This window comes from Trichomycterus rosablanca, chromosome 13, assembly GCF_030014385.1.
Source record: "Trichomycterus rosablanca isolate fTriRos1 chromosome 13, fTriRos1.hap1, whole genome shotgun sequence".
In the NCBI taxonomy this organism is placed as follows: Eukaryota; Metazoa; Chordata; class Actinopteri; order Siluriformes; family Trichomycteridae; genus Trichomycterus; species Trichomycterus rosablanca.
In genome coordinates this window covers 17,371,663-17,389,125 of record NC_086000.1, presented here as the reverse complement: position 1 = coordinate 17,389,125, position 17,463 = coordinate 17,371,663, and the positions used below count along the sequence as shown (strand labels likewise).

General features: G+C 39.5%; 1 protein-coding gene across 6 annotated transcripts in view; it reads right to left on the bottom strand.

Moving 5' to 3' along the window:
- eml5 (EMAP like 5) overlaps positions 1-17,463 on the bottom strand; it is a 66,968-nt gene that overhangs the window by 40,871 nt on the left and 8,634 nt on the right. For all 6 annotated transcript variants that reach the window (XM_063007148.1, XM_063007153.1, XM_063007149.1 and 3 more), the window contains exons 2-6: positions 10,774-10,933; positions 5,976-6,074; positions 5,607-5,675; positions 1,539-1,724; positions 809-944 (exon numbers count right to left, since the gene is read on the bottom strand). In XM_063007148.1, coding sequence (XP_062863218.1) covers positions 809-944; positions 1,539-1,724; positions 5,607-5,675; positions 5,976-6,074; positions 10,774-10,933 — 650 coding nt within the window. The remainder of the gene's footprint in view (positions 1-808; positions 945-1,538; positions 1,725-5,606; positions 5,676-5,975; positions 6,075-10,773; positions 10,934-17,463) is intronic.

Below are 17,463 nucleotides of genomic sequence, written 5' to 3'. Positions count from 1 at the left end.
TTTTAACACAGCTTACTGGGAACAACCAACATCTTTTGCGACATTCCACAATGATTTATCTTCTTGAAGGAGTTTTATAATCCTCTCATTTGTTTCAACTGACATATCTTGTGTTGGAACCATGATTCATGACAATCTGCTTTGTGCAACAGCTCTCCGAGGTGTAAGCACTCTTTTTAAACTGAAGAATAATTAGCAAATCTAATCTGCTGCAGATGTTTTGTTTTTAAACTGCAAATTACAGAGTGATTCCATAATTTTTTCCTCAGATTTGAGTGATTCCATATTTTTTTCCTCTACTTCATCTAAAAAAAGCAATTGTGACTGACCTCAACTATTATATTTGTTTCTTTTTTTTATTGTTTCTTAATGCCAGAAGGTTGACATTTTGAGAAATGATAGTTTTGTGGCATGTCTGTGATTTATTTTTTTTCTACAAAATTAAACAATTGACAGAACATCTTCCAAGAGTGGTGATTCCATAATTTTTGCCAGGGGTTGTACATGTAGACATCTACAAATCTGCAGTGATGCTAGTACGGGGCATAACAGTTGCTTTTAAAGTGGGATTGTTTTAACATGTGAGCCTTGACCCACCTCTAGAATTTTCAGCTCTAGCTACGGATGAGCCAAAGCAAATGTGTGAAACAATAAAAGAAGAAAAAGCCATCATTAGCAGTACAAAAAAAATACTCCATAATAAAAAGTCCATAATAACTATAATAGGATTAGTTCATTTAGGATTTATGTATTAACCTAAGTGTCATAAATGACAGTGATTTAAAGGCTAAATGAACTGAAGAATCACCTTTATAACCCTGGTCTGTTTCCCTGAGATCGATGACAGTAATGGGTTTGAAGCTCAGGTCCCACAGTCGGATGCAGCCATCTCTGCCGCCAGTGGCAAAACCCTCTTCACAAGCATTCATGCTGAAAATCCCTGACTGCAAAACCATCCACACACACACATACACACACAGGGTACTGAGGGGCTAAAAACATAGAGGAGCAGAACAAGTATTCTACAAGCATTCCCATAACATACATCTTGTTTTTTAATACTATGCACTATATGGCCTATGTGGCAACCACAGAAGTGTGAGCCCCCCCTCCCCTGTCACTTATAAGAAGTTGTCCAGGCTCTAAAATAGCAAAGCATAACCATCATTTGACAAACATCATTTGACAGTTGGTATCGTTTTTCTCATTGTGGTATGCTTACTTAATAATTTATTTAATAGAAGAATGTAAAAAATACATCACAATAACTATGATTTTATGTAGGTAGCAAAGTGACTATAAGAAACCCACAGGTTTCCAGGACCTTTTTATTTTAAAATAATTGAAATATCAGATGTTACTGGCTCAGACTGTGTGTTTGCACAGAGCTTTGTAGATCAGCTCAGACTATATTATCAGCAGTAATCATTAAAGCTAGTGGAAAACAATGCTTTTCCTTTTATTGCTTTAGCCTACCAATGGTTGAGACCTGCAGCTTTCGATGACTGTAGTAGGAACTGTAAAAGGACACTGCTTACCCCATGTGCCCCCTGAATGGTCCGTATTAAGTTGACCCCCTTCCAAAAGTAGATGTCTCCATTCAAGGCACCAGAGTATGTAACTTCGTCTTTGGCACAGGCCACGCAGAGAATGGTCTGCAGCTCACCTGTCCTCCCAAACACACCCCTTTTCGGGGTCAGAGCATTCCCACATAAACTCCAGAACTGAAAATGAATGAGAAAAGCATATATGAGATTGCAATATTACCTGATCATTACACATTTAAGTTCTGCTCTCTATTCAAATCAGCCAACAGCTGTTGGAAATGAATTTTAATGACTTCTTAAATAAACAGCATGAATCAAACTATGACTTTGTCAAATCTGGTTAATCAGTTAATTAACATTAATTGTATTCATTATAAAGTGATTAAAATAAAGATATTCAAATTTAGTCTGGATACACAACTGATGAGCAGATGCATCGTTTCTCCAAAATGAAGAAATTAAAACAATTGTAAGGCAAGTTTGTTTGCTACTTTTTGGGCTATAGTAACAATTGTAAGGGGACATGAAAAAAACTACTGTTCGTTTTATAACTGTACGCTTATGTCTGTTATCTAATGTGCATGTTTGCTTTAGTGTGGTTGAATATTTCATTTGTGGTTGTTGTTGTGGTTAGTTGCCATCTCTCATAGCTGTTTGGAATTATTTGCATTGCTGGGGGGGGGGGGGGGGGGCTCACACATTAACAGGGATGAGTGTGTTATTCTTGTATGCCTGATGTGGCATCTAGTGTATATGACCAGGTCCCACTGGCTTTGTGCAGTTTGTTACTGATGTGTGTCCCATTCTGCTTGCCATATTTCTATATAGGAGTGTATAAAAAGGTAAGTATAACAGCAAAGACAACTAACATTCACTTTGCCATAGTTGTAATTTAACAAGCCTTGTTATGAAGCCTAGCAACTAGCAACTAGTCAGGAGCTGCCTACATGCAGCAAGCAAAGAGTGATTTGGGCAGCATGGGGAGAAAAAACACACACAACCAAATAAACAAATAAGAATAAAAGTTGGTATAAAAGCAGGGTTAGGAATAAATGCTAAATGCAAAAAATAAAAAAAGTGCAGAATAATAAGCCAGAGCCAGGCAGTCGATGTTTGAGCCTAGAGGAAAGCATTATGCCAGCACAGCAAGACGCATCACTGAAGCACAGACCTGGGGACTGCAAAGTCTGCTCTTTGAGAAAGGCTTTTAATGTAATCAAAATGAATCGCAGCTTGAGTGAAGAGGCATGGTAGATAAATAGCAAACACGCTGAAGGACCAGTCTCCACTAGCTCAACTCAACCCCTAGACAACCTTTCCACAGTACATATACAGAACATCCAATAAATTTCCACTATCTTGTAGAGTCAGTGTTTTTCACTCCCCCAACTGAATGCTATATTGACTCTTCCTCGAGACCTGTATCGGAAAAGATGAGTTTAAAATGGGGTAAAGAAAAGAACTATGTTGTGCATAACTCTGCGAGTCTAATTGTACATGCACAAAGAATTAGTATCAATTAATGCTGTGTGATTTAAGCCACTGCTGTATTTTGTTTTATGACTATGTAATTGTAACTGATATAAGACATATCTTGTGGAAAGATAAAACAGAAACAGAATTTTCAGGACATCACAAGGGACAAAGGAGAAGCTTCAGAATCAGCTTGATGGCTCTTTTCAGGAGCAAGCCCCACGTAGGGTGCGGGATGTGCCAGCTGGTGGGTTGGTGTGCTGCTCATGCATTGCTGTCCCAGCTTGTTCTGCATTTCATTTCTTTTCTCTTTTTCTGAGAACATGGTTGTCACAGGCACTCTAAGCTTGCCATATCGTTTTCATTTATGGCAGACTTGGTATTCATTTCTGTGCTCCCTCTCTTTTTCATCCACCTTCTCTATTGTGAGATGCAGATGTTTTTGTGTCTTTTATCTGTTACTTTGGTTCCAATGTTTTGGCCATTCCCTTAATTTTCCCATCACCCTTTTTGTTTGTGGCTTTTTAGCCACAGTATTGTTCCATTTTAGCTAAGCATCCTACAAACTTGCGTGAGATGCGACACACCCAGCTGCAATTATGGCGAGGCGGGCTTTCCCCAGTGAATTTAAAAGATCCACCAGGTAGAATTTCGACTGTAGTGATTGACAAGCTATAGTTTCTTGAAATGCTTACAGTTAAAAAAAAAGTCACTGGGGGTGTGTTCGAAAACCTAGGGAGCTGCCTTGCTGTCTTACTGTCTACATAGGCAGCTGACTTAGTAGAGAGGATTCTAATAAGTCAGTGACTTATAAGTCAGGTTATTCGAACGCACTACTTAGATAGCGATTCCATCGGGTTTAGCATTTCGCGTTTAGCATCTCGCCATTAAAACCAATAAACTGAGGTAGCATAGCACGCTAACGTCAATAACATCTCCCTTCATGTACCGATAACGGTTAAATTTCCTGACAAGCCCGAACTTGCAAATAAAAACACTCGGTACAAGTGTATACAAGTTAAAAATCAGTAATATTTTATTTACGTTTGAAAATAACTCCATTCGTTTCTCCGCCCCGTCAGCCATGAATGCCGGGATTGTCTTGATCACTAAGGCAGCGTTCGATGCTCACTCGTTCTTGAGCCAAAATAACATTGAAATAATAAGATGCCTCAGAAGTGTGGATTTTAAGGCACCTTAAACCCTATATGTTCTTAATCCCTAAAGTCTTTAATGTGGCTGGCAAGAGTAACGTAAGCAAGCCAGCCTGGACTGGTGTTTTTCAGGTGCTGTTTTTAGGTTTAGGATGCCCTTACTTCATTAATATGTTTATCATTTCTGTCATCATTTATTTTACCCACACACACACACATACATACAAACACAAACAACAGGCTGTGTGAGTAACAATAAATCACTTAACAGCATCAATTCAACAGAAACGAAACTAAACAGTCGTAAGAGTAAATAGAGCAGATACTGTCTGCAGCCGCTCTAGTAGTAATTACAGCACGGTAGTAAAGCCTGTTTCCCAAAGCCTCAGTTCTTACATGTACGTAGTTTGCTACAAGAGAGAGAGAGATACAGATAAAGGGTCATTACACTGGGCTGTAATCGCTGACTGAGCACTGTCCTGGGAGCAGATACAGATGGTCTGATGGAAAAGACTCAGAAATGTTGTTGAACAAATGCTGCACTACCCTGCCAGCACCATGGAGAAGGTGGATTAAATAGAGAAAGGGAGAAGGGAAATTAGGGGTTTGAGTGAGCAGCATTCATGAGACCTAGTTCTACTGGATTAGCTTGACATAGATGAAAAGAGGCAGAGAGATGAAATATTATTGAAATGATTTTTTATTATTATTATCTATTTTTCCCCACTTTTCCCCCCCCCAATTTTTCTCCCCTATTCTAGTCGTGTCCAATCACCCTGATTGAGTCCCCTATACTGGTTCGACCCTTCACCGCTGACTGAGGACACAGACTGCATTTTTCACCTGCACGAGTCGAGTTCATACACTAATGGACGCTGTGTACGGAGGGTCACACCCTAATCAGCATTATTCCTCAGCCCTGTGCAGGCGCCATCAGTCAGCCAGCAGGGGCCGCAGTTGTACCAATTATGAGGACCTATGATCCGACTTTCTACCCTCTAACCCTGAACAACAGTCAATCGTTCATGCTGCCGCCCAACCCAGTCGGAAAGGTAGAGTCGAGATTCGATGCGATGCATTCAGAACCCCAACTCTGGTGCACTAGCGTACTTTACCGCTGTGCAACCTGAGCAGCTGTTTTTGGCAAACTTACAACAATACACATTTTAAACCCAAATGTAGTTGATACACCAATACCTTTAGTGTATGCAGTTCATATGTTGCCAAACAGATTAAAAACTAACCCTTTTAGTTAGAATTTTTGTTAAATATTACGTTTGTCTGTTTATAGTTTATTTTCTTTATATTTTAAGTCCAACCAGCCTACATAAGGTATAACATTTTACTAAACATATGTGGCATGTTAGTTCTGAGAATTAATAGGCGAGGTCAGAATTTACAGCAAATCATTTACAGTACAAATGATAATTACCTTGATATGTTTGACACCACAGCTTACCAGCTTGTTCTGCTGATACAGGTCCCATGATATGTCAAATATCTTTAAAAGAACAGAATTGTCCAGAATAACAGAGAAATGGAATTAGGCTAATATAACATGAACAGAAAGACTGCTTTACAGATTTATAAAAATGTCATTATAAATTCATTTTATTAGTGAATTCCCAATCAATGTCATCTCGAAGCCAAACATTTAATCAGTACTAACTTATTTATAGTAGTCTGCTTGAAAGGCTAGGACTAAAATCCTTACAAGATGAAACAGTATGCACATTATAATTTAACACACAATGAGACATTACTCTGTCCCAATACATTAGAAGAGTGCGTGCACTCTTACCCGGTCTGTATGCCCAGGAGCAGCAGCCAACACTTTTCCTTTTCTCCAGTCCCACACACTGATCGTGTTCTTAGAATCAAGCCCCACAGATACCAAACACTGCCAAGGAGATACAAGATCAATTGAAGTTCATCTGCATGCACCTTGCACAAACACTAGCTACATACCTACAGATCTCTGTAAGTATGATCAAAACCCAAAGTCAGAGCATAATCAGATTAATGGTTTTTAAGTAGCCCGAGAACCTGTGATATAAACCCTCAACATCTTACCCTTCAAAGGATCAATTACTCAAAGTGATCCATGTATTTTCTAAATGTTTTGGTTTGTGCAAGCCACAGTCGTCTTGCTGAAACTGGAAGCTCCGAATTTAAAATTCTGTGTGGGTGCCAGGAATTAATTCCAGGGCTGACAGAGAGCAGATTTAAATAAAAAAATTGCTACAAAAAGATCTGAAATCCAACGTGCAGAAGTGTGATGTCCACTGTATGGAATATGGTCGTCAAATATACTGGTCAAAAATATGTGGAAACCTGACTTTTAGCCTCTTGGTCAGTAATATAGACTTGTGTCCCCAGTGGGCTTGAGGTCAGGACTCACTGCAATTCCTTCACAGCAACCTTACTTTGTGCACATGGGCACAGTCATGCTGGAAATGGAAAAAGGTTTTTCTTCAAACTGATGCCACATAGTTGGAAAAATAGCAAAGCTTGAAAATTAAGAGGGGTGTTCACATGCTTTTGGCCATATAGAGTATTATCCAATAACGAATGTTTTTTTTCCTCCAAGTATAATAAATGTCAATTCCCTTTTTGCCACTTGTACCACCCCCGTGCTTTCCAAAGAGAGCTGAGACTATTGCACATCCACTCAGATAAGCACAGAGGTTACTGGTCACATCTTCTCTCCAGTAAGTGGTGCAGTCTCACAGACCGCCATATCTTGATTTGGAGAGACATACTATGAACTCAGAAGAGGTTGGTTGTACTTTACTCCCTCAAGCACAGCAAACTGTGCCTGTTTGGATGCCAGGCCAGGTCAGCATGGCATGATGTTATGCATTTAAGCTTTTATGATGTCTAAAAACATTATTTTAGTTCCCACCATGTTGTGTCTGCCTATAGAAACTGCATCAAGGGGTCAAACTGACAGCAAATCAAATTTAAAATCATTTAAGGATGTTAGTGAAACACTAAAATGTAAATTCTTGACTGGTTTGCCAATAATGTAAAATGTGATGCCCCAATACAACTGTAGGAATCTGTATTTGCTTGTATTTATTTATTTGGGTTTTAACACCGTATTTAACACATATGTGTCATTTAATGGTAAAGAATTGGTATTACGTTTCCTTCATATTTTAGTCTACTGTATTTGCTTGTATAAATTGCACATATTCTTTTTACTTTACCACATACTCTATTTCCAATTATTGTTTTTACAGAATTGCATTTCAGCATTTTACCTCCATCCCACCAACCCTGATACAGCAGATTTAAAATCAAACACAGAGTTGACATTGCATAAGCCCCTATACTACGGTGTCCCTTTTATATACCTTCATTAAAGTGCTTCATGTCTTTTAAGCATTCAATGAGGTGTAAACGGCCAAGGGATTCAGGGTTTCAGAGACAATATCTTGCTGCATCTTTTGCCACTGATCTAGGTAAAAAGGGAAGATTATTTTCCTCCTGCTGTTCTTTACACATGTCACCTTTAAAACCTCTCTGTTGGCATCGACCAGCCTCCAGGGAGGAGGAAAGGATTCTCTGCCATAAATCCTTGCGTAGCCAAGAAATATTGATTTTTTAAATGTAATTTCTCTCCAGTGAACAGTACAGCAACTTCAATGGAATACACTGAGTGCTTTATAGATCCCTGTGGGCATCTTGGCACCGACACCATTCTGCACTCTTTGTGAGGCTAAACACTGTGGCAAGATGGAATATCGCACCAATAACTGAGTTGTGTGATGTGCTAGACACAGTATTACTAGCCCACCAAATTCTCAGGTCTCGGGTGCCTGGCTGGTCGCTGAGCAGATATAATTGACTGACAGTATATAAAACAAAGGGATGTCTGGGATTTTGCCTAAAGAAAAGTGAAAAAGTATTAATACAGGGCAGCTGTAGCGTAGTGGTTAGGGTACAGGACCAGTAATTTGGAGGTTGCCGGTTCAAGCCCCTCATATTTTATATGCTCAAGAATGAAAATTGTTAAAACGCTAAACACACACCTCACATTTTGAATTTCACAGCAAATTGGATATTACACTGGGAACGGCTCATTTCATGTCCATGACGTGATTTTTACGACTGTGAATTAGGAAGGGCCTTATCTATAGTAAAAAAAATTTTTTTTAAACAATAGAAAATTGGTTAGCTTGCTACTAATTTTACTAACCCGTTTCATTTAGCTGTATAGAGTTGGCTTGTTGTCAGAGCAGTTGCCAGACTTAAGTGATTAAAAAAAGTAACTGATTTCTATGTGTTAGATACTATGTCAGTATACTTCTGGTAGTGCACTAGACTATTTGGTTTATCTGTCTGTCATCACTATAGACTGACTCTCTTATGGCTAAAAACACAAATAATAATATCTTTGGGCCATAAATGATTAAGTTGCTTCAGCATTAGAAAAAACAACACATTGAATAGCACTGAATCAAAAGCCTACCTTAAAAACATTCAGTTAAAGAGCACTGGAGCTACAGTTTTGCATGTCTTATGAATAGGGCCCTGCTAAATTCACAAGAAAATGTGCTTAATTTTTCAAAAATCACAGATTTCACAGATTTTTAAAGAAAAGTGCCACATTTTACGGGAGTTGTTAAATAACACTCATAAATTAAACAATGTCCGTGTTTTGAAACCACACCCCCAGTCCACATAATCGGTTGGGAGTTTTCCAAACTCAGTTACCCGAGTCGTGTTTTTAGCTGCTTTAGACTTCAACATCTTGGACATTTTGTCTAACTGATTGCTAGTGTATCCGAGCGTCTTTAGAGTTTGCTGAGTTAAGAAAGGCATAAACTGTACATAGACAAACTATCAGGAGCATAATACTTTACTGACTCTTTTGAGGCGCAGCACAGACTACAAAGAGATGATTACATGTGTAGAGAAGCACACTTTTTTTTTTTTTTACACTACTTTAAGTGCTGTTATGATTGCTAAGACCGCCTCATATATGATATAACATAATTCCGGAACCACTTCCTGTTACCTCTTCAGCAAGACACTTCTGTGTTTTGCCTGAAATATGGGCAAGACACAGAAAAGTTACACATCAGTGACAAAAATTTTTTAAAGTCTGATTGGTCACAGCAGGCATGCACCACTGGTCTTACGAGCTTGTGGAGTTGGAGTCTCTGAGAGATCTTTGTTTGAAATTTGTTGGACAGTTTCCATTAGTTCATTGTATTTGAGATGTTTTATTGTTGAGGGAGCTGTAGGCTACATGAAATGCTTCTTTTTATGACCAAATGTTTGTAGGTTAAATGTTCATAGAAAATATGAATTGTTCATGAAAAATAGATATTGTATGTTCAATATGTAAGTCATCTGAACCCTTGCTTATTTGTTAATGTATTAAACTGATTAACTTTGCTAAATCTCATTTCCGAAATATTCAACCTCATTTCCGAATCATCATTCTCATTACCGAAACTGTTGTTTATTTACAAATTAATTAATTATCAGAGAGACATATTTTATTCTTAATAGTATTCACATAATTTATTAAACTTTTTAATTCATCTCTGTTTATTAAAAAAAGAAACATATTTGTTTCAGTCTAATATCCTAAAAAAACAAGTAGTAAATTCTTGAGTATGTTGCGGTAATGAGAGAAATTAAGAAAATTTTTAAAAATAACAAATATGAAAAAAACACTCAACGTCATTTTATGTAGCTCTGTACATGAGTGTTGTTAATCTGCTTTTAAAATTGCCAAAAATATGTATTTTTAATCATATATTTGATGTACTGTCACATTGCGGTAATGATACATTTTTGTGGACTTCATCTTTAAAATGCAAAGAAATACACAAAATAATTGTTTAAATGTTATGAAATTAATGGACACAGTAGGTTTAGACCTTGATCTTAAATCATCAAAAAGAAATTTGTCTGTAAATGCCTTTTGAAAATTTTAATGTTGGATGCCCTTTGAATCAGGATTTCGTGAGAATGACCCATATAGCGCCTCATATTTTATATGCTCAAGAATGAAAATTGTTAAAACGCTAAACACACACCTCACATTTTGAATTTCACAGCAAATTGGATATTACACTGGGAACGGCTCATTTCATGTCCATGACGTGATTTTTACGACTGTGAATTAGGAAGGGCCTTATCTATAGTAACAAAAAAACATTTTAAACAATAGAAAATTGACTAGCTTGCTACTAATTTTACTAACCCGTTTGATTTAGCTGTATAGAGTTGGCTTGTTGTCAGAGCATCTGAGTATAGAGGAGATTCAGGCTGACTCATACAAAACTCACAAACTCCCTCTCACACACACAGTCTCTTTTACCCTGTTGTGCTTTCGCTGTCAGTCAGCCTGTCAGTGTCACACTAGGCAAGTATTCACAGATGTGACACTTGAGAGCTGTGTGCGATTAGCTTGACAGCCATTTCCCACTGATATTGAGCGCATTACTTTGGAGAATATCCTACCATGTGCATCCTAATTAGATCATAACACTTTTAACAAAGCAGGGTGATCTCAAAGCTTTAAGATTTTAAAGAATTTTCTTAATCCAAGAAACAAGCAGCCAGTCTGTGCTTACCTGTCCGTCGAGATCGAAGGCAAGGCAAGCAATGCCGTGTGTGTGCATGTCCTTTAGAATAGACACAGTCTGGACGGTGTAAGAGTCCCACACGCAAATATACGGCTCCTTTCCCACCTGTCCTGTGGCCACCAACACTCGCTCTGGGTGCAGGGCTAAACTGTGCACAGACAGAAAACAACAGAACAACATAACTATCATTATCAGAAACTGGAAGTGGGTCAAAACAGACAATGTTTAATTTCAGGTCTGCAAACTCTACGTGGGTGCCATTCTCACCACTGTTAGTGTACACATGAGGGTGAGCAGGGGTTTTGTCCTGATACTGTCATCACTGGTTTGTTCACTGGGTTTGCATACCTGAAGTTCTATTTTAAAACGTTCATTTAAGACGATTTTATTTCATTTCATTTTCATGTTTTACCACCACTTTATCCTGGTCAGGGTTGCGATGGGTACAATTTCCAATCAAGTCATTCAGCAGCAGTGAAATGATTAAAATCATTATACTGTCTGGTGTCCAGAGTTCCTGTTCCAGTGCTCTAGGTCCACTGAAACCTCAATCAAGACAAAGAAAGAACTGGCAGCAAATTAATAAATGTTTAATAATACTGGCCCATTTATAAACTGGAATAACCAATTCCTTATGTTCTTTCAATTTAGTTAAGAGGCAGAAGTTTGGTAAGGATGTAGCAATGTGGTTAAAAAGCAGCAGTTTGGTTAAGAAACAGCAGTTTTTGTTAAGAAGCAGAAGTTCGATTAAGGCAGCAGTTTAATAATAACAGGTGATTAATTAAAAACACTGGCAAAATTTGAATCCTTACACTAAACCACTGAACTCTAGGTTAGAAGTGCTAAGATCTAGAATAAAAACAAAAACACCCTTACACACTGAAAAACCCAGAGACCTTCAGATGTACAGGGGTTGGACAAAATAACTGAAACACCTGGTTTTAGACCACAATAATTTATTAGTATGGTGTAGGGCCTCCTTTTGCGGACAATACAGCGTCAATTCGTCTTGGAAATGACATATACAAGTCCTGCACAGTGGTCAGAGGGATTTTAAGCCATTCTTCTTGCAGGATAGTGGCCAGGTCACTACGTGATGCTGGTGGAGGAAAACGTTTCCTGACTCGCTTCTCCAAAACACCCCAAAGTGGCTCAATAATATTTAGATCTGGTGACTGTGCAGGCCATGGGAGATGTTCAACTTCACTTTCATGTTCATCAAACCAATCTTTCACCAGTCTTGCTGTGTGTATTGGTGCATTGTCATCCTGATACACGGCACCGCCTTCAGGATACAATGTTTGAACCATTGGATGCACATGGTCCTCCAGAATGGTTTGGTAGACCTTGGCAGTGACGCGCCCATCTAGCACAAGTATTGGGCCAAAGGAATGCCATGATATGGCAGCCCAAACCATCACTGATCCACCCCCATGCTTCACTCTGGGCATGCAACAGTCTGGGTGGTACGCTTCTTTGGGGCTTCTCCACACCGTAACTCTCCCGGATGTGGGGAAAACAGTAAAGGTGGACTCATCAGAGAACAATACATGTTTCACATTGTCCACAGCCCAAGATTTGCGCTCCTTGCACCATTGAAACCGACGTTTGGCATTGGCACGAGTGACCAAAGGTTTGGCTATAGCAGCCCGGCCGTGTATATTGACCCTGTGGAGCTCCCGACGGACAGTTCTGGTGGAAACAGGAGAGTTGAGGTGCACATTTAATTCTGCCGTGATTTGGGCAGCCGTGGTTTTATGTTTTTTGGATACAATCCGGGTTAGCACCCGAACATCCCTTTCAGACAGCTTCCTCTTGCGTCCACAGTTAATCCTGTTGGATGTGGTTTGTCCTTCTTGGTGGTATGCTGACATTACCCTGGATACCGTGGCTCTTGATACATCACAAAGACTTGCTGTCTTGGTCACAGATGCGCCAGCAAGACGTGCACCAACAATTTGTCCTCTTTTGAACTCTGGTATGTCACCCATAATGTTGTGTGCATTGCAATATTTTGAGCAAAACTGTGCTCTTACCCTGCTAATTGAACCTTCACACTCTGCTCTTACTGGTGCAATGTGCAATTAATGAAGATTGGCCACCAGACTGGTCCAATTTAGCCATGAAACCTCCCACACTAAAATGACAGGTGTTTCAGTTATTTTGTCCAACCCCTGTATGTGTGTGTGTGTGTGTGTGTGTGTGTGTGTGTGTGTGCTGTGCACCTGACATGTATTTTAATATCAGTGTGTTGGTTTATGTTTTTTTCCTCCATGGTCGAACAGATCAATCCCACATGGTATGTAGGCTCAGAGCAGCAGCTTCATCCCTCACTGCTTTTGATCAGCACACAGCCTTCAAGCTTGCAGTCAAATAAACTATATGGACAAAAGTATTTGCACACCCAATCATGTGCTTGCTGAACATACCATTTTTAATACTCTATGTGATCTTTTTGATTTATAACAACAGCAACTCTTCTGAAAAGGCTTCTCACACGACTTTGATGTCTTAGGGACTTTGTGCTCATTCAGTCAAAACAGCATTTATATGTCGCTCAGGTGGTGCAGCGGTAAAGTACGCTTTGAATCTCGACTCTACCTCTCCAACTGGGTTGGGCGGCAGCATGAACAACGATTTACTGTTGTTCAGGGTTACAGGGTAGAGAGTCGGATCATAGGCCCTCATAACTGGTACAACTGCGGGCCCTGCTGGCAGACTGATGACCCCTGCACAGGGCTGAGGAATAATGCTGATGGGGGTGTGACCCTCCGTACACAGCGTCCATTAGTGTATGAACTCGACTCGTGCAGGTGAAAAATGCAGTCTGTACTGATTGCGTACCGGAGGGGGTGCAAGTCAGTTGAGAGGCATCCTCAGTCAGCGGTGAAGGGTCGAACCAGTATAGAGGACTCAACCAGGGTAATTGGACATGACTAGAATAGGGAAGAAGAATTGGGGGGGGGGAAAGTGGGGAAAAATAGATAATAAAAAAAAAAAAAAAAAAAGAGTATTTATATGACCGGGCACGGGTGTTGGTCAAGACAGCTTTAATTGATGTTCCAGTTCATTCCAAAGCTGTTTAGTGGGCTGAGGTCTGGGCTCTGTGCAGGCAACTGGAGTTTCTTTAAACCAAGCTTTTCTTCATGTCTTTATAGACCTTGCTTTGTACACAGGGGCACAGTAATGCTCGAACAGAAAGGGCCTTCCCTAAACTGTTACTAAAAAGCTGGGGGAAAATAATTTATTATATTACTGATTTATTACACCTGTTAGCAATTGTTGTGGCTAAAACACATGAATTAAAAAATTAGAAGGCGTGTCTCAATACTTCTGTCCATATAGTGCATTTTAACATTCAAACTGGACTTACATTTTAATTAGTAATTGAAATATAATAGAATGTCTGAAGTGAGCCTAATAAAAACTGAATTTTAGCTAACAATCTGGTCTCTACAATTAATAAACGCTCTTTGAGATGAGGAAACTGATGTAGTGACGATAATTTTGCTGCTGCTCTGCTAGGCTTTTAGCTAATGGGATGGAGGAGAGCCTGCATCGGTGGATCGACCAGTTGAACAGAGCTCGACTCCATTAGCTTTCTGACTCACCAGCAGTCACATTATCAAAACAGTTTTGACTAGCAGCTCATGCCTACACTGCTGATTTTACACTTCTGTGCTGTACTGACTGCCAATGAAATGGAACATGTTTTGTGTTTGGTACAGTTGACTTGTTTTTTTTGCAAGCAAGCTTAAAGGTTTCAAGTTGAGACACTAATGCTGTAGATTAAAAATGCATTCAATTCATTTTCAACTATTGATGCTTGATTCAGATTGATAGCAGAGCTGCAGATCTCTCACACACACACAAGCTGAACAGTGTGAGTTGCGCTGAAACCTGCCTGTTCTGTTTACAGATGCATCCAGTCATGCTGCAGTTCTTATGTGAACAGAAAAACTTATAAAATTTATTTTATTTATATAATAAATAACAGATTTATTCCAGAATCAAAACAGGAAAACTATTAATATATCATGAAATCATAAATGCACCAGTATCATTTATTTATTTATTAAGATTTTTTTGTGCATTGTTCCCAATTTTCCTCCCAATCTAGTCGTATCCAATTACCAGATTGCATTACGCTACCTCTCTACTGATGCTGATCCCCACTGCTGATTGAGAAGAGCAAGACTGGCACACGCCCCCTCCAACATGTGTGCAGTAGTCGACTGCATCTTTTCACCTGCACAAGACCAGTTCATATGTGGATCAGCTTTGTGTACGGAGAGTCACACCCTGATCAACGCATTATTCCTCGACTAATAATTCCATTATTGCATCAGTTATGAGGTCCCTGCTCGGGCTTCCCACCCTGTATGAACAACAAGCCAATCAGCCTAGCCGGATAGCAGAGCTGAGTTTCAAACTCAGTGTTATCTGAAAGAACTTTAAGAAAGCAGCAGCATTTCTTTTTCTCGAGTGTAGACAGAACTTTTAATGGACTGTGGGTTACTGACTTTTTTAAATGATTGCCATGTTGATTAAGCTGTTTTCACTTAATAAAGCAAAACGCCTCACTGATATGAAAGTCAGTGATGTGTTTTATATTTTGATAGTTATGTATCAGCTTGTTGGTTAACAATTTACTGTTGGCGAATTATAATAGTTGGTTACCAGTTAAATTGGCAAAGGAGCTACATTGTTATAGATTTTTTTGAGGGTGGGGGGGATTAATTATTTTCTATGTCCCTAACTAGTGGAAATGTGTGCTAAATTAATAGCAGTTAATGATTTGTTGTCAGTGGTGTCCCTTTTCATTAATGTGGGGGCGGATATTTTGTGCAGAGCAGCAGATGGCCCGTAGGCAATAATAAAGTGCACCAATATGGTAGGTGCTAAAATACAGAACACCCTTAATAAAGCAATGGCTGGGGTTAAAAATTTACAGAATCTGAAGCTGGTCCCATGTATGTGTTAATTGTAGCCCCCCAGCTTGTTCTGGGTTTCCTTTTTTGGTTGTTGCAGGCAGTCTAAGCAGCTTGCCATTTTCTGACAACCATTTTAACGTTCTGCTCTATCCCTTTTCTACCCCCTTTCTCCAATGCGGACTGTGTATTTTTTGTGTCTTTCATTTGTTTCTGTTATTTTGGTATAACATATTTTGGTATATTTTTTTTTCAATTCTTACAAGTGCAGGGCTACACTTGTCACATGATTAAACAGCAGAGTTGGGAATTACTGACTAATAGGTTTTACACCCCAGGCCAGGCACTACCTCTTTCAGACAGTGTTTACAAACCATATACATTCTGCTATTAAGAACATTTAAGATTGTTTGTTTATTAGGATTTTAACGTCATTTTTTACACTTTGGTCGCATTCATGACAGGACAGGTAATTAGGTTACATATGCAAACGCCACACAGAAAGGACCCAGACCGCTCCACCTAGGAACCAAACCCAGGACCTTCTAACTATGCATTGACAGTACTACCCACCAAGCCATGGTACTGCCCCATTTACTGTGTATAAGTATGTGTGTGTGTGTGTGTGTGTGTGTGTGTGTGTGTGTGTGTGTGTGTGTGTGTGTGTGTGTGTGTGTGTGTGTGTGTCTGTCTGTCTGTCTGTCTGTCTGTCAGGGCAGCAGGAGGTAGGAGCTGTGCGGTTCTGTGATCAGATAAGCAGCTTTGAGAATGAATGATTGTAGGACGTGCACTGGTTCTATAGGTTACAGTGACCAAGTAGGACATAGAGAGAGACAAAGAGAGAGAGAGAGAGAGACAGAGAAAGAGAGAGAGGATTCCCTGGTGCATAGACAGCGCAGGACAGTAACAGGGGAAGCCTGGGTAATCACTGTGAAACCAGTAAGCACGGGAGAGCTGTCTCTTAGCATTAACATTACAGTAATGAGCTCACATATGCATGAGTGCACCCGTCAACACACACACACTTCTCACAGAGAGCGCACACCCACATGCACTCAAAGTCACCCACGTCAGCTACACACCATTTATATGCAGATACAACTCAAAGCCTGATATCACATAAACTACACACTCACTGCAATTCTAATTGTTCTCAAATGTGCTAAAGAGTGAAGAGAACAAACAAACAAAGATGCCCGGCAGTAGTTGTGGACACTTGGTTGTAAATTGGAGAGGTCTCAGAGTACAGCCATGAACACTTCTGCATATGTAACAGTCCCACCAGAATCTCAGCTGGGGTTTTATTTTCAGTGTTGGGAGTAAAATGCCTGGTCTTACAGCAGCACTGCTTTTCCCAACATTCATGACATTATTTTTTGCATGAATCTGTAGGAATTTGTGACTAGAAGAACAAAGTAACATACACACAGCAGACTCAATAATAAATCAATGTATATACATATACACAGTGTATCACAAAAGTGAGTACACCCCTCACATTTTTGCAAATATTTCATTATATCTTTTCATGGGACAACACTATAGACATGAAACTTGGATATAACTTAGAGTAGTCAGTGTACAGCTTGTATAGCAGTGTAGATTTACTGTCTTCTGAAAATAACTCAACACACAGCCATTAATGTCTAAATAGCTGGCAACATAAGTGAGTACACCCCACAGTGAACATGTCCAAATTGTGCCCAAATGTGTCGTTGTCCCTCCCTGGTGTCATGTGTCAAGGTCC